Below are 18,119 nucleotides of genomic sequence, written 5' to 3'. Positions count from 1 at the left end.
CATGGAGGCTTTTCGAGAAAGAGAGAGAGAAGAAACTATTGAAATACAAAGCAATAGTAACTATATATATGTACATGATTATTGTAGCAACAATGCTATTTTACACAACTTTAACTTGATTGATGTGGATGATTTTGGAGCTTGGATGTGTAAATTGAGCCCTTGTGTTATTTTACATTGTTTGGTGCAAATGCTCTAATGATCGCATCTTCATATTTGAAGTTTAGGGACCTTAATCATATTTTCATAATGAATGGACAAGGAGAATGTGAAAATTAAAGAGAACAATGGAAAATGGTAGAAGATGTGGAAGCGAAAGTAAGGAGAAAAGAAAGGAAAGAACAAATGTGATTTGGCCTAACGGCCTACCACCACACCAACAAAGGCCAAAAGACTACACATCTTGAATAACTTAACTTGAAAACACATTACAAGAGCCCCATATTTATAATGAGATTACACATAATAGTCAAACATAATTTGAATTGCATATTAATTGTCTGAATTCCATGATTTTCTCTAATAATCAATCTCATAATTTTCTTTTACAAATCAATCTCTTGATTTTTGGTGTTCATTAACATCGAAAGTAAAATATACTTTCCAACGGAGAATGATGGCTATACTATATGTGGTACCTAATCCCCCTAGTAATTCCCTGCGGGATGATGAATTTGGGCTCCCAATTTATTTATTGGTAGGTATCCTAGCACTCCTACTAAATGTTACCTCCAACACTGCCTTGATAGCCCAAACTCCTCCCCTTCCTTGCCACCAGTCCAACTCTAACCCTCTTTGACCTCTCCTCTAACTCTCACTCTTCCTCACTTCCCTTTCTGAATTCCTTTCCCTGTGTTTTTCGACCAACCCCCTTCCCATCATCCTATCTTTTCTTTTATAGTCTCCTATTAGTGGGGTTCCAAATTATTACTTATGCACCAATCCCTATACAATTTCACTTTTGCTTGGAATCCCAAGAAAAGTGATTTCTTCTGAGGATTCTCTTGAAACTTGTTCCTGACGTCAAATAGCGTTTGGCAGCAAACTTCCCAAGGCACTATAGTGCTCGGGGAACCGACTTGAATATGACTGTCCTTTCATTGGTTCCTCCTAGCTTGTTAGTCGGTATTGGACCTGACTAACCTGAGATCTAACCGTCCCCCAACCTTATACCCTTGCATTTTTGTCATTGGGCTGGGTCTATCCCTAAAGTGTTGGGCCAGTTTCAGTTACCTGGGGCAACCTCGGTGGTCTGGACTAGCCTTGGGCCTGGTTCCCTGAGCCATTCTTAGTTAGTTGGGCCAAGTCCCTACAATGTATATATAAATGAGAAGCATTCCCACATTTTAGTCTCATCTAAGAGTCTTACACCTACTTTAATCTTCCATGGAAAACAACCATATACATCACATGCCCTTTTTACTTGATAGGGAAAATGTTGTGCTAGTAAAACCCTCGAAACCCACATCTTCAAGACTCTTTTCTCTTTCTAGCATTGACAACGATCCCCACCTTGAGATTTTTTGCCAAACTATTCATGTGTATCGATCAAATGTTGATTCCTCTTATTATGATAATCATAATTGCACCTCAAGTTTTGATGGGCAAGCAGACATAGCTTATGTCATCAAAGAAGCCTTCTCCAAGGCTTTGGTTTTTTATCATCCTCTAGCAGGCAAGCTAGAAAAGCATAGTGATGGAAAACTTCATATCAATTGCAATGAAGATGGAGTGTCATTCTTAGTGGCAGCTGCCAATTATCAGCTCTTTTCCCTTAATTATCTAGATGGGGTTAATGTTGAAGTATCCAAACAGCTTGTCCTTGATTTACCTTCTAAAGGTGACTCAGTTTACCACCCTCTTGTCTTGCAGGTGACCAAATTTTCATGTGGGGGTTGCACAATTGGGATGGGCTTGTCACACTCCATATGTGACGGATTCGGTGCATCCTAGTTCTTTCAAGCTCTGGTTGAGCTTGCAAGTGGAAATAGTGAGCTCTCGGTGAAACCTGTGTGGGAGAGGGAAAGACCAGTGGCAACACCTACTAAGGAGCCTTTCCAATTAATGTTTCCGGATGGGCCTTCTTTAGTGACTTCACCATATATGCCAACAACAGACCTCTTGCACGAATGGTTTCATGTAAGTAGTGAAAGTATAAAAAGAATCAAAATGAGTTTGACAGAGGAATTCGGAACACAAAATTTGTATGAAAGTTTCACCACTATTGAGGTCCTAGGTGCCTATGTTTGGAGATCAAGTTTTAGAGCTTTAAAATTGAACTCAGATGGGAGAACCAATTTCTGGTTGGTTATGGGGATAAGGAAACTATTGAATCCACCTTTGCCAGATGAGTATTATGGGAATGCTTTTGTGTCTCAAGCATTGGAGCTAATAGGTGGTGAGCTTAATGAACTACCACTCTCTAATGTGGCGAAGCTTATAAAAGAGAGCAAAAAAGGTACTTCCACCGCTGATTACATAATGACCTCACTACACATGTTAGAAAGATTCAGACAACTTGATATAAAGTTTAAAGATGATGTTGCAGTCATGGTTTTAATAGATTGGAGGCAACTGGGTTTCCTGGAAAATGTAGATTTTGGGAGAATGGAATCAGTGAACATGAAAACCCTGCCATGGAACATGATAGGGTATGTAGATATGTGTGTGCTCTTGCCTCCCCACCTCCAAGGTGGATGCTTCAATGAAAGGTGGGGTTAGGTTATTTCTTTCCCTTCCCAGCACTGCCATGGCCAAATTTAAAGAAGAAATGGACGCTCTCAAGCTCTTGTAAATGATGTTGTCTGCTCCCAAAAAAATAAATTTGGATGCTGTTGTGCACACAATGAAGACATAAATATTTGAAGTGGTAGCAAGAACAATGCCAATAGACTCCGTGGTTGGACATCATGAATTAGATTCGTGCTTAAGTATTGTATTGTTGTGAAAATTAAAGTAATGCTTGAATATCTATGTGAAGTTTGTTTGTTTGTTTGTTTTTTTTTTTAAAATTATTATTATTTTTTTTTTTCAATAAGCTAAAGAAAAGGGTTCAAACTTCACTAGAATTATCTTTTAGCAACTAGTAAGAGGTTCTTCGTACTTTTTTTTTTTTTTTTTTTACAACAAGGTTCTTCGTACTTGAATAACCAAACATATGATGTTAGTTTTTCAACTTTTTTTTTTTTTAGAAAGTTTCAACCTATGGTGTTTGCTCCTGATGATAGCTCTTTATTATCAGACCAAGACACTAATCAGTTCTTGATATAGGTGAGAATTGAACTCCAGATCTCTTATACAACCATTAGAGACTTTATTAATTGAGCTAATTGGAACCTACTTTTTATTCAACTTTTGGTGCTTGAATATCTTCCAAATCAAATGGATGAAGAGTTTAAAAAAAAAAAAAATCAAATGTATGAAGAATCCTCATGCAAAATGAATATACTTATATGGAAGGTCAATAATAAATTATCAAGCTAATTCACTACTATTCAATATATATTTAGTACTAATTACACCACCATTTCTTGAGGTTTTACAAATTAACACTCCTCTCCAAACATTTCATGAAATGACACTCTTCCCTTTTTAAGGTTTGTAACTTTATATAAATGCAACATTTAAGGCGGAGTGTTATTTAAAAAAGGAATATTTCATTATTGGAACTTTTTTCTAAATGAATTTTAGTTGAAGTAGAATTTTAAATTTCTTAAAACTTAGGTAAATTTTAACGTAAATTCTATTATTGGTAATATTGTTTAATGGCAAAAAGAAAGTAGTTACATAGCACAACCATGCTTCTGAGATTCAAATTTTATTATACAGTATATGATATGATATGAAAAAAATAAAATGAACATTAAATAAATTCTTTGTATTGCAATAGCAAAATTGTGTTAAGAATTAAAAACTAATTATATAAATAGGTCAACAAATTACATTTCTTTTTTTCTTGCTATCCATGATAAGCAATTTGCAAATTTGAAATGTTTCAATCAAATTGGCTGTAATCATTCACTTATAATATTATTTGCAAATATCTAATACGATTTAATTTCTAAAGATGATAAAAAAATTAATCATTATTGGTAATGGACAATTATATATTTATATTCACTATTCTTGTAAAGTGTACAAAATTGAACACATTTATTTAGTCTACAATATAAAGGATAAAAACCGAGTTCTTACCTAATTTGCCCTACTTCATTGTACCAAAGATTGAAATTTTAAAAAATTTCAATAATCAATCATTGTTTCTTGAAAAACCAATTCTTATCCCAATTGGGCCTACTTCATTATGCCAAAGATTGACCCCAAAAAAAAAAAAAAAAAAAATTTATTGACCCTTGATTGGGTTTTTTTTTTTTTTTGAGGAAAGACCCTTGGTAAGTTGGTAGTACCTTTCAGGATTTTTGTTTCTCATTGTGGGAGGAATGAATTTTTCCCCAATCAGGTATTGTCCGCTTTGGGATGGGCAGGGTCGACCCTTGCTCCCACCTGCACGGATTTGCTCAATCTCACATAGGAGAGAAATGCCTCAATCATTATTTTGCTAGATTAGAGATCATTTGGGATGGACTGAAATTTTCAACTTATTTGTAATTTCAGCTTATTTTTGCTACTATTTATAAATCTCACTGTACTTTTTGATACTATTCATTAGTCTCATTTTACTATTTAGCTTATTTTTCAATTTTTTTTTTCTATATTTTCAGCAAAAAAATTCTAGTTTTAACTATTAATGAATTTATCAGTAGCACAACTATTAATGACCAGGTTTATTAATTTACAAAACTAAAAATTTAGGTCCCTCCTCAAATTTGAGTGCAAGATTTAGGTCCCTCCTCAATTTACAAAACTAAACCACATTTCAGTGCAAGATTTCAATTTGAGCCCTTTGGGCTAAAAAGCCCAAGCCACCATGTCATACAAGAATGGGATAAGAAAAACTAATAACATGCCTAAATCCTGTAGCTAAAAAATCTTTGTATAATTGTATCATCCGATTCAAGCACAAGCCAAACTATCCTTCTATTTCAACAATGAGATTGCTTCAAATCAATTTGTTTTTCTCTCTTTTACTATTTTGGCAATGACATTGCCACAATTCAATTTTTTTCTCTCTCCTCTCTCTTCCTATTTCGGCAATGAGATTATCACAATTCAACTTTTTCCTCTCTCCTCTCCTCCTATTTTGGAACTTTAATTGCCACAATTTAATTTTTACTCTCTCTTCTCTCCTCCTATTTCGGCAATGAGATTGCCACAATTCAACTTTTTTTTCTCACTCCTCTCTCCTTATATTTTGGTTAGTGTCGGTCAACTAGACAATCAAGCACGGGCCAAAATTTGGGCAGCAAATATTTTTTGGCAATGATGTTGTCGAAATTACTTTTTCTCTCTCCTCTCTTCGAGGACATCATTTTTCTTTCCTCTCTTGCTTTTTCTCACAATTTCGGTAATGATATTGCCAAAATTTATCTCTCTCTTTACTTAGCTAAATAACTTTGAACAGTACATATATCACAAATAAACTCGCATTTAAACAATATTTAGCCAAAAGATCTAACCACTGAATTTCATATTCTTAACATGTATATCAAATTTCATTCAAATCGGATGTTATTTATTATTCCATCAATGAACTTATTTTTTATATACAATTTTAGATTATAAGAACTTGAAATTTTAACATTTATTTGATAACATAGTAATTGATCTTTGATCTTCTTGAAATTTTGCAAGCATAAAAGATATAATAAGAATATGCATTTTAACGATTAGATTTTCAAAATTCACACTTTTTTTCCTTTTTTTTAGTTTTTCAAAATTTTTCAAGGTACAAGTATACTTTAGTACAATTTTAACAAAAAAATTTTAGTAAAAAACTAAATAAGTTATTCCTAAACATATGCTCAATATAAAAATATACGGAATTTGAGAGAAACTTTGTTCAAAGATTCCATTCTGCCCTCCTTTTCTCAACGTAATACAAATTTCAGAGCCACCATTACTTATGCAGAAACTGAGAAACGCGGATTAGTGGGAGATATTTTCTGGAAAAATTTATCATATTCTAAAAGGATTAATTCTTTTATAACACAAGGAGAATTCGTCTGGCCTTATTTACATTCCATCAATTTCAAAGAGCTGGGTTTAAAATCACGGAGATTCTTCTGTCAGCAATTGTAATGGGCTGTGGGAGAGACATGGTACCATAGAAGATGGCAAGCAAGTTCATTGCATAGTATTCAAACATGGGTTTGACAAAGATATGATTTTGATGACTTCCCTTCTCGACGTGTACTGTAAATGCATTGATATCAAAGAGGACGCCGTGTTTATGATGAAATGCCTCAAAGAGATGTTGTAAACAATAGCATGATTTTTGGGTCATGCCGGTGTCACTTGACATCGGATGCAATGACTTTGATAATATGTCTGAATGCGACATGGGATCTTGGAATTCACTGATTTCAGGGCTTGCTCAAAACTCAGAAGGAAGGAATGAGTTGTTTTTGTTCAAGAAAATGAGAATGGAGGGAGCTGAAGTTGATGTTATGACCATGTCTAATGTTCTTTCAGTTTGTGCTGATCTTGCTGCTTTGGTTAATGGTAAACAAGTTTATGGGCTAGTGATTAAATACGGGTTTGAACTATATTTACCTGTTGGAAATGCTTTCTTTGACATGTATGCTAAATGTGGACGCATGGAAGATGCGTGCTAATTTTTCATGAACATGCCAATCAAGAATGTAGTTTCATGGACTTCTTTGATTGTGGGTTATGGAAGACATGGCTTGGGATGGGAAGCGCTTGAGGCATTTGACAAAATGGAAAGGAAGGGCATTGTCCCAAACAAGATTACATTCTTGGGAACCTTATATGCATGTAGTCATGCTGGATTAGTTCAAAAAGGGTGGGTGAATTTCAACACCATGGTACATAAATATTCCATCACACCCATGATGGAGCATTACACATGCATGGTGGATTTACTTGCACGAGCTGGGCATCTTACGGAGGCTCATAATTTTGTGGAGAGGATGCCAATTAAGCTAGAGGCAAAGCTTCTAACAGCGCTTTTTAGTTCATGTTGTTCTCACATGAATGTAGAGCTAGCAAAGACTGTTGGACAGAGATTAATTGAATTGGAACCTGAAGAAGCAGGAGCCTATATGTTGTTGTCCAACTTCTATGGAATTATTGGGGACTTGGAAGATGTAGCAAATGTGAGAAAATTGATGTCAAAGAGGGAAATAAGAAAAACAAAGGCATGTACATGGATTGAGATAGATAGAAAAGTCCATAGCTCTGAATCAGGAGATGGGTCTCATCCCCTTAACAAAGAGATATACAATTACTTGAAAAATCTTGTTAAGAAGATGAAGAATAGTGGATATTTGCCTAACACAAGCATGGTTATGCAAAATGTGGATGATCACATAAAGGAAGAGATGGTTCTTAGTCATAGTGAGAAATTGGCCATTATAATATATTTCATTTAAAATATATTTTTCTTACCTTTTGAGATGCAAATTGGCTAATTAAATTTCATTATCTTCTAACATTTTTGGTGAATTTCTTGCTCATTTGTGATATTTTCATCTAAATTTTGTATTATATTTTGTTTATTACTAATAACAAATTTATCCATTGATCTTTTTTTAGACTCAATTAATTTTTTTTTTCTTTTTTTTTTTTTCTTTTTTTAAGTTTTTCATATCTAGATACATATTTTCTAATAGACATTTTTAATCAAACAATATATTTATAAAGACTAAAATAAAAAATAACTTTCAAGTATAGAGCAAATGAGAAATAAAACCTGATTTATATAAAAAGTACTGTTGTAGTTTCACCGAACAATAACAAGTTTTTAGCAATCTCAACTTGCATAAATAAAGACTTATTCAATATATTACCACTAACTAATATATATATATATATATATATAAACACAAGATTAAATTTTTTAAAAAAAAAATTAAGCACAAGCATAACAAAAATTTAAGCACAACCATAACATAAGGCTTATTAATAAGACTCACCCACAAAAAAACACAAAACAAATCCTAAATATAACCCCCAAAAAAAAAAAAAAAAAAAAAACCTTGAAGCCCAAACAAACGTGAAGCTAGTCCAGGCAGCCATAAACTAATAAAAAAAAAAAACAGGCCCAATCTTATTATCTTAACAACTAAAAGGAAGGGAAAGTTAAGAGCATTTCTAGCAGAGTCATCAAATTTTTGTACTATTTAGATAATGAAAAGTAAATTTTATTATTATCAATAAACTTTCTATTTCATTTAAATATTATTTTTTCATTCATTATTATTATTTTTTTTAACAATTATTCATCTTTCAATAAATTTTTTATTCAATACCTATTTATTATAATAGAAAAAAAATGATTTGAAGAATGAACGTTAGCTTCTAACAATTTTGCGTTCCAAATTTTCCGTACAATTCATCCATGACCAGTTCGCCGATCCCGGTGGATCTCTTTGTGTCGAAAAAACATCCAGGCCTTACAGGTGCCGATCTCGGGTTCGCCGATGCCTCTGGTAATGTTACTTTCAGACTCAACCGTCAATCCTCACCTAAAAATAAGAGGCTATTCCTCCATTCCACGGGAAATCCCCTAATCTCCATCTACCGTTGCCGCGTGAGTCTCTCTCTCTCTCTGTCTCTCTTTTTGGTTCTGCGTTTAATTTGCAATGCCCACCAATTGTTTGAAACAATGTCTAAACCAACATGTTTTTATTTTCCATTTTTGTTGATGAGCTAAAACTATGAAAGCATTGATAATATTATTGAAATTTGAAGGTCAAACACTTGCCAATTTGAATTTTGGTTATTGATTGAAAAATTACGTAGTTTAGAATGCACACTGCAAATGTTTGAATTAGAAAATTCTCAAATAACTCTATAATTAAGGAGGCTTATATGTGATTGAATTTCTAATTTTGGATATGGGTTTTGATTGGTTTAATGGCTGTTGTTGTAGAATGGGTCGTGGCAAGGCTTCACGGGTGAAGACGATCAAAAGCAGTGTATATTCAGAGTGCAGAGGACGGTGAACAAGCTCACCAGAACAGAGTTAGAGGTATTTCTTGTTGGTGAGAATGGGGAAGACTCAGCCTCTAAGTTAAAAGTGAAAGGTTGTCCTTTCCACAAGTCCTGCACTATCTACAGAGGCAATGACATTGTGGCTCAGGTACAAATAATTGATAAATGTTGCTAGCATTGAAAACTGAAGCCTTAATAAATCAGATTTGCTTTGCATTCTGTGGAATTTACTGAAAATTGCAACAAAGACATATTGTTTTAAGCCTGATCAGTAACTTTGCGGCCCCATAATTTGTTATTTACCGGAAGTTTAAGTACATGTTTGGTGTGTGTGATTTGTGTATAGACTAGAAATTATTGAAGATTTTTAACAACAGCATACATTGGATAACTGGACAAAGCAATATGTGCTTGGTGCACATTTAATAGCATTGCTCAACAAACTGCTTAATTAGCTACTCTCCGATAGGATACATGATTTTTGCTTTATGTTCTGAGCTTTTAAACCATGCTTTTCTTTTGTGGCCTTGTGTATCTTGTTGAGCTCTCAACTTGAACAGTTGAACTACATTACTCTTGCTGGGGAAGTTATATGTATAGGTAACAGAATGGCATGATTATCGGGTCTTATTCATCTTGCAATAGATTTATCTAATTTCTCATGCATGAATTTTTTCTTTTCATATTTGTCATGGATTATCTCATGCTTCTTCATCTTGTCATTCCTTAAAATTATGTCTCATAGATTTGTCAAGAGCCACTAGCTGCTGCAATGTAAATGTTGTAGATTGGTTATATTTTTTTTCTGCTTAATTTTATAATTACAATTTTATTCACGTTAGTTTTTAACATAAGGTCTCACTCTTATGTTTTGATGCAGACTAGCCTCATGTACAAGCTGCGGCAACTTTATGCTAAAAGGAATAAATTTCGACTAACCATATTTCCTGGATCTGATGATCATGCTTTGGTTGCGGCATTGGTTGTAATATTTCTAGATTGAAGATAATAGAATAAAGAAAAAAAGAATTTTTTTTTTAAATTTATTTTATAATTAAAGAAACTGAGGATTTTTTTTTTTTTTTTTTTTTTTTGGACAGAAAAGAAAAGGATGATTTAGCATGTACATTTACACGTTATCACTCCACACAAATACGTCCATGCATAGAGATTAATAAATAAAAAAACATCATAAATTATGCCTTCCGGTTGTGTATTTAATATTTATCCATCTATTATCAAAATACATATATATATATATATATATCCATCTGCCTTAATGTATATCTTTTCTAGGTAGAGACAGAGCTACATGCATGCCAGAGAGTATTGTTTGCAATTTACTATCACCTCCTTACTTATCAAAAAAAAAAAAAAAAAAACCCACTTCTTGACACAATTGTAGGACAATGTTTTTTCTTTTTCTAAATGCTTTTCCACTGTTGGCTAATTGAGAGTCAAAAATAGCATGAAAAAAAAAGAGTTGCAAGGAATGACATAGAATACTGCTCTGTTTGTTTTGGGATGATGTTTTCTAGAAAATTAGTCATTTTCTAAGAAGCATTTTCTATAAAACTATCTTATTTTTCAATGTTTGGTAACAACTTTAAATGAGTTGAAAAACAATCTCATAACTTTCCTTATTTAACTTGCTGTGAGATAGAATTGTTTTCCAAAAAAATTTAGGCTGTGTTTGGTTGCTGGAAATCGTTTTCCGGAAAATACATATTTTCCGGAAATGCTAATTTCCGGAAAAGGAAAATGTATTTGGGTGTTTGGCTGTTTCGGAAATCGTTTTACGGAAAATCAATTCCGGTGTTTGATTCGTCCAAATATTTTACGGAAATCGTTTTACGGAAATTTAATTCCGGTGTTTGATTCGTCCAAATATTTTACGGAAAATACTTTACGGAAAATACTTTACGGAAAACGTTTTCCCATGTTTGGTTCGGAAAATACTTTACGGAAAATAGTTTGGATCAACATAATCGAGCTGGAGTTAGAGCTTAAAAATAACTAGTTTGAAGCTATATTTTACTCTTATAGATAAAATTCAAGAACCTGCATTCCCTATACATATCTGTAACAATACTTTACGGAAAATTATAACATCAAACATAATCATTCGAATATACCCCATAATATTTATATAAAAACAGCCACATCAATCGTTCACCATTGGCATTACACCTCAATGGCATACAAAAATGATACCTATTTGTGGTATCTGAACAGTACAAATACATAATTTGGGCAATTGTATCGTCCCAATAATACAAAAGAGTACATATATAATACATTGATAGGTCAATATTAATACTACAACATAAGTTAATTCCTAAATCTACCATCACAGTCAACATGAAATAAGCAAATCAAATTTGTGAGAAAAAATAACCATCTAACCATAGCTTCCTCAACCTAGCATTCTTGGCTAAAAATCCACGTGCCGTCTTCTCATTCTCACAAAGATGGTTGAAGGCAGTAGCGAGCATATCTTCGCTATATCCCTCCGCCATCATAGCCATTACCTCATTATACAAAGTTGTATAATCTACTGGGCCCCGATTAATTTCTTTCAGAGCGCCAGCTATTTCCTTCAGCTGATCAGACAGATCAGTCAGCACACTATCATCAACATTAGAAGCTGCACGCCCTCTTTTGCGGGACTTGGAAATTCCCGACCCAGTGGTGGATGATTCATTTGCGTTCTTCCCCTTTTCAGCCACACATTCCTCCACATTATCTGCAACAAACTCTGCACTATCCCCATTATCCCCATTATCTGGCTCATTTTCGATATCCACTCCGGACTTAGCAAAGCCACCTGTGGCTGTGTCCTTTCCCACCACAATCGCTAATTCATCGTAAAACTCAATTTTTTTGTTCAGATATTCGGCATGCTTCCGATGTGCCTGTAAGGGAGAAAAGAACGTGTATAACAATGCAATAATAACTTCTCTCATAAATTCAATATAAAAGACTATACAATAACAATTAAAGCAAATACTCCATACTTTTTCCTACATTTTCTCAGTAATCAAACAAGTAATGCAAAAAAACTCTCAAATAAGGATGAAACAAGTAAATACATTATGTTACTATTATGCACACTTTCCTAACATTATCAATCTTTTCTTTACCAAAGAAAATTGTAGCTCAGACACATATACACATATAGATAGATGAAAATGCATAGATATGTATAGATATAATACATAGGTAAGGTGACATGAAAGTTATGTTTGGAAAACCTTATAAAAGCAATGGAATTCTAAAAAGAATGACACTATAAATTTCATATAAAAGGCAAAAACATATATTATTATCTATATTAAGAAAATATAGTTGGAAGCCATACCATAACTTCTTCTTGGTAGGTTTTAGCGTCACAAGTTATCATTTTCAGATTTTCATCCCAACCGAATCCACTCTTCCTTCTAAGCTCTTGAATAGTTGCCCACATGGACCTTAGAGTCCGCATCCGGTTCTCCACAAATACAGGGTGGCACTCAACCCCGAAATGGGCCGTTATCTCCTTTGCTACAAGAGCAAAGGAGCCGGCCCTAAAAGTATTAGAGGGCTTATTGCCCTTTCCAGCCTCCTCTGTAAGTATTTTTAGCATCATCTCATGCATAGGTGGCAGCCACCTAAATTGCTTGCTACCACCAACTTTTTCTTTGCCCTTTGACATTACTACATATGAAAATAGTATAGTCAGAATAGCATTTAGTAATTACGCTCGGAACATGAATAACAAATCAAACACACATACAACCACGCTTATGAATGTGTACAACAGAATGGAACATGCTAACTATGGAAATGACAATGTAATACCATCAAATAACAATGTAATGCTAAAAATTCTTTTTCATTACATCACCAAAAGTCTATATTACATACATTGTCTTTACAAAAAAACAAAAAGGAAAAACACAATACAATCATAGAAATCTAAATAAAATACTACTCTCCACTCCTGATATAATCAGACCACATGGCTTGGCATATCTCATCTCTCTTAGCATTCCATGATCTACTATCTTCGACGGACTCCCGATGGGATTGTGTTTCTTGTTGGTGGTCACTAAGCTCTACTTGGTTCATTGCATCTTCCATAATATGGTCATTTGGTTCAACCCCCATAATGTGATTATGAACCACACAACACGCTAACACTACTTTCACTTAGGTTGGGAAAGACCAATATGGTTCTGCATCCAACACTCGAAAACGTTTTTTCACCACTCCAAACCCTCGCTCAATGGTAGTTCTCAATGAAGAGTGTCGGAGGTTGAACAATTCTTGCGCATTCTCAGGAGGACGATCACTAAACTCTTTCAAGTGATATCGTACACTCCGATACGGTGACAATATTCCATTTTTATTACCATACCCAGCATCACCAAAATAAAATTTACCTACATATATTAAAAAAAAAAAACCAAATCACTACTATGTTTAGGAAAACACATAATATTTATTAAACTAACAAACCAAAAGGGTGAAGTAATCGTGTAATACCATTGGGAATTGAAAATCCCCCTGTCCTAGCAAATGCATCATTTAATACACGTGAATCATGTGCATTGCCTTCCCATCCAGCCAACACATAAGTGAACTTTAAGTCAAAACTAATGGCAGCTAACACATTTTGCGTGGTTCCATCTTTGCGACCACGAAATCTTCCTTGTATTTCAGGTGGCACAGATGCACGAACATGTGTACCATCTATTGCTCCAACACAATCCTAATTTTCGACAAACATAATGGTTTAAAATTACATAAATCTTCACAATTTACAAAAACACACAAGTCGCAATATTTACCTTAAAATATGGGTAAAACCTTCTGCTATTCCTTATCTCTGGAGGTGTATCTTCGCTACGCAGTCTTATTAGAGCTCTATATAATTTCAGGACCCCCCTAAGGACAATCTTGAAGTATCTATGAACAGTCTCAGTTGATCTATAGATCCGACTACCCATTACACGAAACCTCACATTATGACCAATAATGTGCAAGAAAATGAACACTTGCTCCGTAACAGACATGTGAACAGTCGGACGTACGTGCTCCCCCTCAGTGAGGGTGTGACATAAGTGGTGGAAAGCTATAGGCTTCATCCTAAGTTGATTCACACAATGTCTCTCACTTCCATGCAAAACACTATTTATGTATTCCTCTCTCTCGGCGGCATGGTTAACATAAGGCGCCCTAGGCAGTTCTCTACGTCTACGTCGTAATTTCTTTAACAATGCAACCCCCACAAGGAGGACAGATGCAACTGAGGCAAGAATTGCGGCTTTGGTTTTTTTCTTCATCTAACAAAATCACAAACATTGTAGTTTAAGAGGTATGTAAACAAGTATGCTATTGATTACACCATAAATAAAATCAGCCACAAACATATAACATCCAAACCATCACATTGCATTCTATTTACACTATAACAATACCATCACATTGATAACTACACATTGATATCGCACAATACCATCACAGTACATTCTATTTATAATCACCTATATACCCAAAGCACCTTCAATGAAGGTTTAAACACACACATATTGATCTGCAAGAACATAATAACACCAAGCATGGGTGAAGCCCCAAAATTTCTACACATAACCCATAACCGAATTCTAATAAAAATAACAGCAAAAACCAATCATGCATAACCAGTCAAGCCCCAAAATTCTAAAAAAAAATTTCAGACCACAAACCAATTGGGAATAACCTGCAATCAGAAAAGCCCCAAAATTGATATATGCATCACCCATAAATACACAGTTTCATAAACAATGGATAATTAAAAAAATTGATAAATATCCTGCAATCAGAAAAGCCCCAAAATTTCAAATACATAATCCACAAATACACAGTTTAATCGACAATGGATAATTGAAAAAAATTAATAAATAACCTGCAATCAGAAAAGTCCCAAAATTTTGATATACATTACCCACAAATACACAGTTATAAACAATGTATAATACAAAAATTAATAAATAAAAACATGTAAATAATTATATAAATATTTATATAAATAAACAACTAAATAGAAATATATATATATATATATATTTCAGTGATCGGATCGGGCTTTCTCAAAAAAGAAAAAAAGAAAAAAAAAGAGATCGGTGTGGCGGATCGGACGTGTGGACCGGTGAGGTGAGTGGATCGGATGTGTGGGTCGGAGGTGAGGTGAGTGTGTGGCGGATCGGTGTGAGTTTGAGCTGTCACTCACCGTGGGTCTGCGGCATTTGGCGCGGTGGTCATTTCGGCACCGGTCTGTTGCTGGATCGATCGCGGTTTGGGTGCGTTTGAATCGACTTTCTCTCGCTCGTTCGCCGGATCGGAGCTCTGGGTTGCTGGATCGATCGCGGTTTGGGGTGCGTTTGAATCGACTTTCTCTCGCTCGTTCGCCGGATCGGAGCTCTGGGTTGCTGGATCGATCGCGGTTTGGGGTGCGTTTGAATCGACTTTCTCTCGCTCATTCGCCGGATCGGAGCTCTGGGTTGCTGGATCGATCACGGTTTGGGGTGCGTTAGAATCGACTTTCTCTCGCTTGTTCGCCGGATCGGAGCTCTGGGTGTGAGGTAGATTGTTTTTTTTTTGTTCTTTCTCTCTCGCTCGCGTGTTGTGTTTTCTGTTTTTTCTCTCCCTCTCTCTGCGTTTTGCAAGCCACGGAAATGAATTGAAGTGAAAATGAAGGCAGAAATTCATTTCCGTGGTCAAGGCTTCAAATTTCGGTCAACAGGAAATCAATTTCCGGAAAATAATATTTTCCGTCACAGCCAAACGCTCCATTTTCCGGAAATTGATTTCCGAAATTCGTTTGAAGTCGAATCAAACGCACCCTTAGTAGAAAACAATCTCTAAAAATAAGTCATTCTTTTTATGTTGACCAAAGATAACTTTTCTTTAACTCATATTTATTTATGCAACCAAACACTGAAAAACATGGAAAACTATCTTTACACAAGGTTTTTCATCGAAACAAATGGAGTGTACAGACAGAGTAGAAATGATAAAAATTATCCATCTTACCTGACGCGCTGCAAAACTCTAGGAGTATAATCAAAATTTCACTGGTGTAAATTATAATTTAGTCTATGAAATATTTTGGTAAAATGTATTATCTAGTTTTTTTTTAATTACTTATTGTCAAAATTGTGTTACTAGCTCTAATAATTAGGAGTCCATTTGTATGAAAGGATAAAGTTACAAAAATAGTTGGGAGGAAGGAAAAATGGGAAAACAGGAAAATAGAAAACATTATAGTTTTTTATTACGTGTGCTTAGTATAGAAAATGGAAAAGTTGAAAACGTAATTTGCGCGATTTTATTGTGTTGCTTGTATTGCATAGGAATTAATTTTTTCAAAAGTATATTATAAGTTATTTATTTCATTATTGTATATGAATATAATAATATTTTTTTTATTAAATTAGTAAAAATTACATATTACTAAGTGAACACATTACATTTATTATTTTATTTTTATCTTTCTTCGCCGCTCAATTTGTATGAAAAAATGTGATTAGTTGAATTAACACATTTTAATCCTTTAAATTTGAAAATTGTTATTTTAGTACGGAAACTTTGCCCAAAAATCATTTTTATTCTTTAAGGTTAAGGACTCAAATTAACACATTTTAATACTTTAAATTTGAAAATGGTTATTTTAGTATAGTAATTAGTAACTTTGCTCAAAAATCATTTTAATTCTTTAAGGTTAAGGACTCTCTTTGGACCCCAATGATTTTTGGGCAAAATTAGCAGCCATAAATTGCATTTTACTATTTTTTGCTTAAATTAAACCCACAAGTTACATTTGAATTTGCCATAATAACTCTGTGGGGGTAAAATTCATCAGTCAACCGTGGGCCTTGGTACCCATGCGGAGTCCAGCCATAACAGGAAGTGAAGACATGGCCAGAGGACTTCCAGCCCAACCCTGTTGGGCCGGGCCGGGTTTGTTTAAGAGGCGTCCGAGGAGGAGTGTCTCCTCGGACGCACCAAATGGGAGTCCAACGCACACCCTTCACATGGTGGGAAATCGTCCCAAATCGAGAGGAAATGCTAGATGCTCAGGGGGCAACCACAACTGCCGCATTAAATACAAGGAAGCTACTTTTCCAGCCGCATTAATGTAGAAAAGACAGGAGAATAGTATTATCTTGGCCAGTGCAACTCACAGAAAAGGGGGGGTGTCCTATGAGACAGACACTCAAGTAGAGGCCCAGATGGTTAACAAGTGTAGGGCCATTACCAATTTAAGGATGATATATAAGAGAAGAAAGTCCCCATGACTAAGGGGGACGGGAGAAAAAAAAAGAAAGAAGAAAAAGAGAGAGAAAGAGAGAGAAGTTCTGTAAACAAAGCATAAGATATTGTCCCATAGACTGTTATCCCAGGAAACTTAATAAAACATCCCTACGTTCAAATGGTTGCATGGCTTACTAACAATTACGTTTGCTCTGTCAAGACCTAGTTCTACGACCCACTTTCTACAAATTCATTGTTGAGGATCTTTTGGGCCAGAATCGCCTGCTTGCTGGACTTGGGCCCCAAACTCCGCCGCTTACAAACCCTAATTCCAAAATATGGTAAGATATGAATGGTAAAAGTTTCTTTTTTTTTTTTTTTTTAATCCCCTTCCGTATTGGAAAAGATAAAGGCCTTTATATTCAGGAAAAAAAAAATAAAACAAAAACAAAAAATGAGCGCAGATATATTTTAGGGGTTCCCAATAACTTTGAAGTTCAAATCTGAGGTCCTTTAAGTTTCTCTCTGCTAGTGAAGTTCAAATCTGAGGTCCCCTAGAGTGTAGAACTGGTGTCCCTTCCTTTGAAGGTGTCTGTGTCCCTTAAGGTAACAAGTTTACCTTAAGGCTTTGTTGGTTTTTTTCTTCAGGGATTTTGGGAAACAGATAATAGATTAGAATGGAAGAACTCACAAAAACTTGGAATAGCCTAACCCTCTCGGAATGTGAAGGATCAAACTTTCGCATCAAGGAGGAGGAGGCGAAA

The 18,119-nt window shown here is 34.7% G+C and overlaps 1 protein-coding gene and 2 pseudogenes across 1 annotated transcript; all 3 read left to right on the top strand.

Moving 5' to 3' along the window:
* The first annotated feature begins 1,410 nt into the window (after positions 1-1,410).
* Positions 1,411-2,794, top strand: LOC115986242 (annotated as a pseudogene).
* A 3,307-nt stretch (positions 2,795-6,101) lies between these two features.
* On the top strand, positions 6,102-7,514 carry LOC115986241 (annotated as a pseudogene).
* A 936-nt stretch (positions 7,515-8,450) lies between these two features.
* On the top strand, positions 8,451-10,141 carry LOC115987584 (protein LURP-one-related 7-like). The gene is made up of 3 exons (XM_031111165.1): positions 8,451-8,674; positions 9,017-9,226; positions 9,959-10,141. Exons 1-3 carry the CDS (start codon positions 8,483-8,485, stop codon positions 10,079-10,081), a joined length of 525 nt encoding a protein of 174 aa, XP_030967025.1. The 5' UTR covers positions 8,451-8,482; the 3' UTR covers positions 10,082-10,141.
* Positions 10,142-18,119: the final 7,978 nt, after the last annotated feature.

Source organism: Quercus lobata, chromosome 4 (assembly GCF_001633185.2).
Source record: "Quercus lobata isolate SW786 chromosome 4, ValleyOak3.0 Primary Assembly, whole genome shotgun sequence".
NCBI classification, from domain to species: Eukaryota; Viridiplantae; Streptophyta; class Magnoliopsida; order Fagales; family Fagaceae; genus Quercus; species Quercus lobata.
The sequence above is the reverse complement of the archived record's forward strand: the minus strand, read 5'-3'. Positions and strand labels throughout refer to the sequence as shown.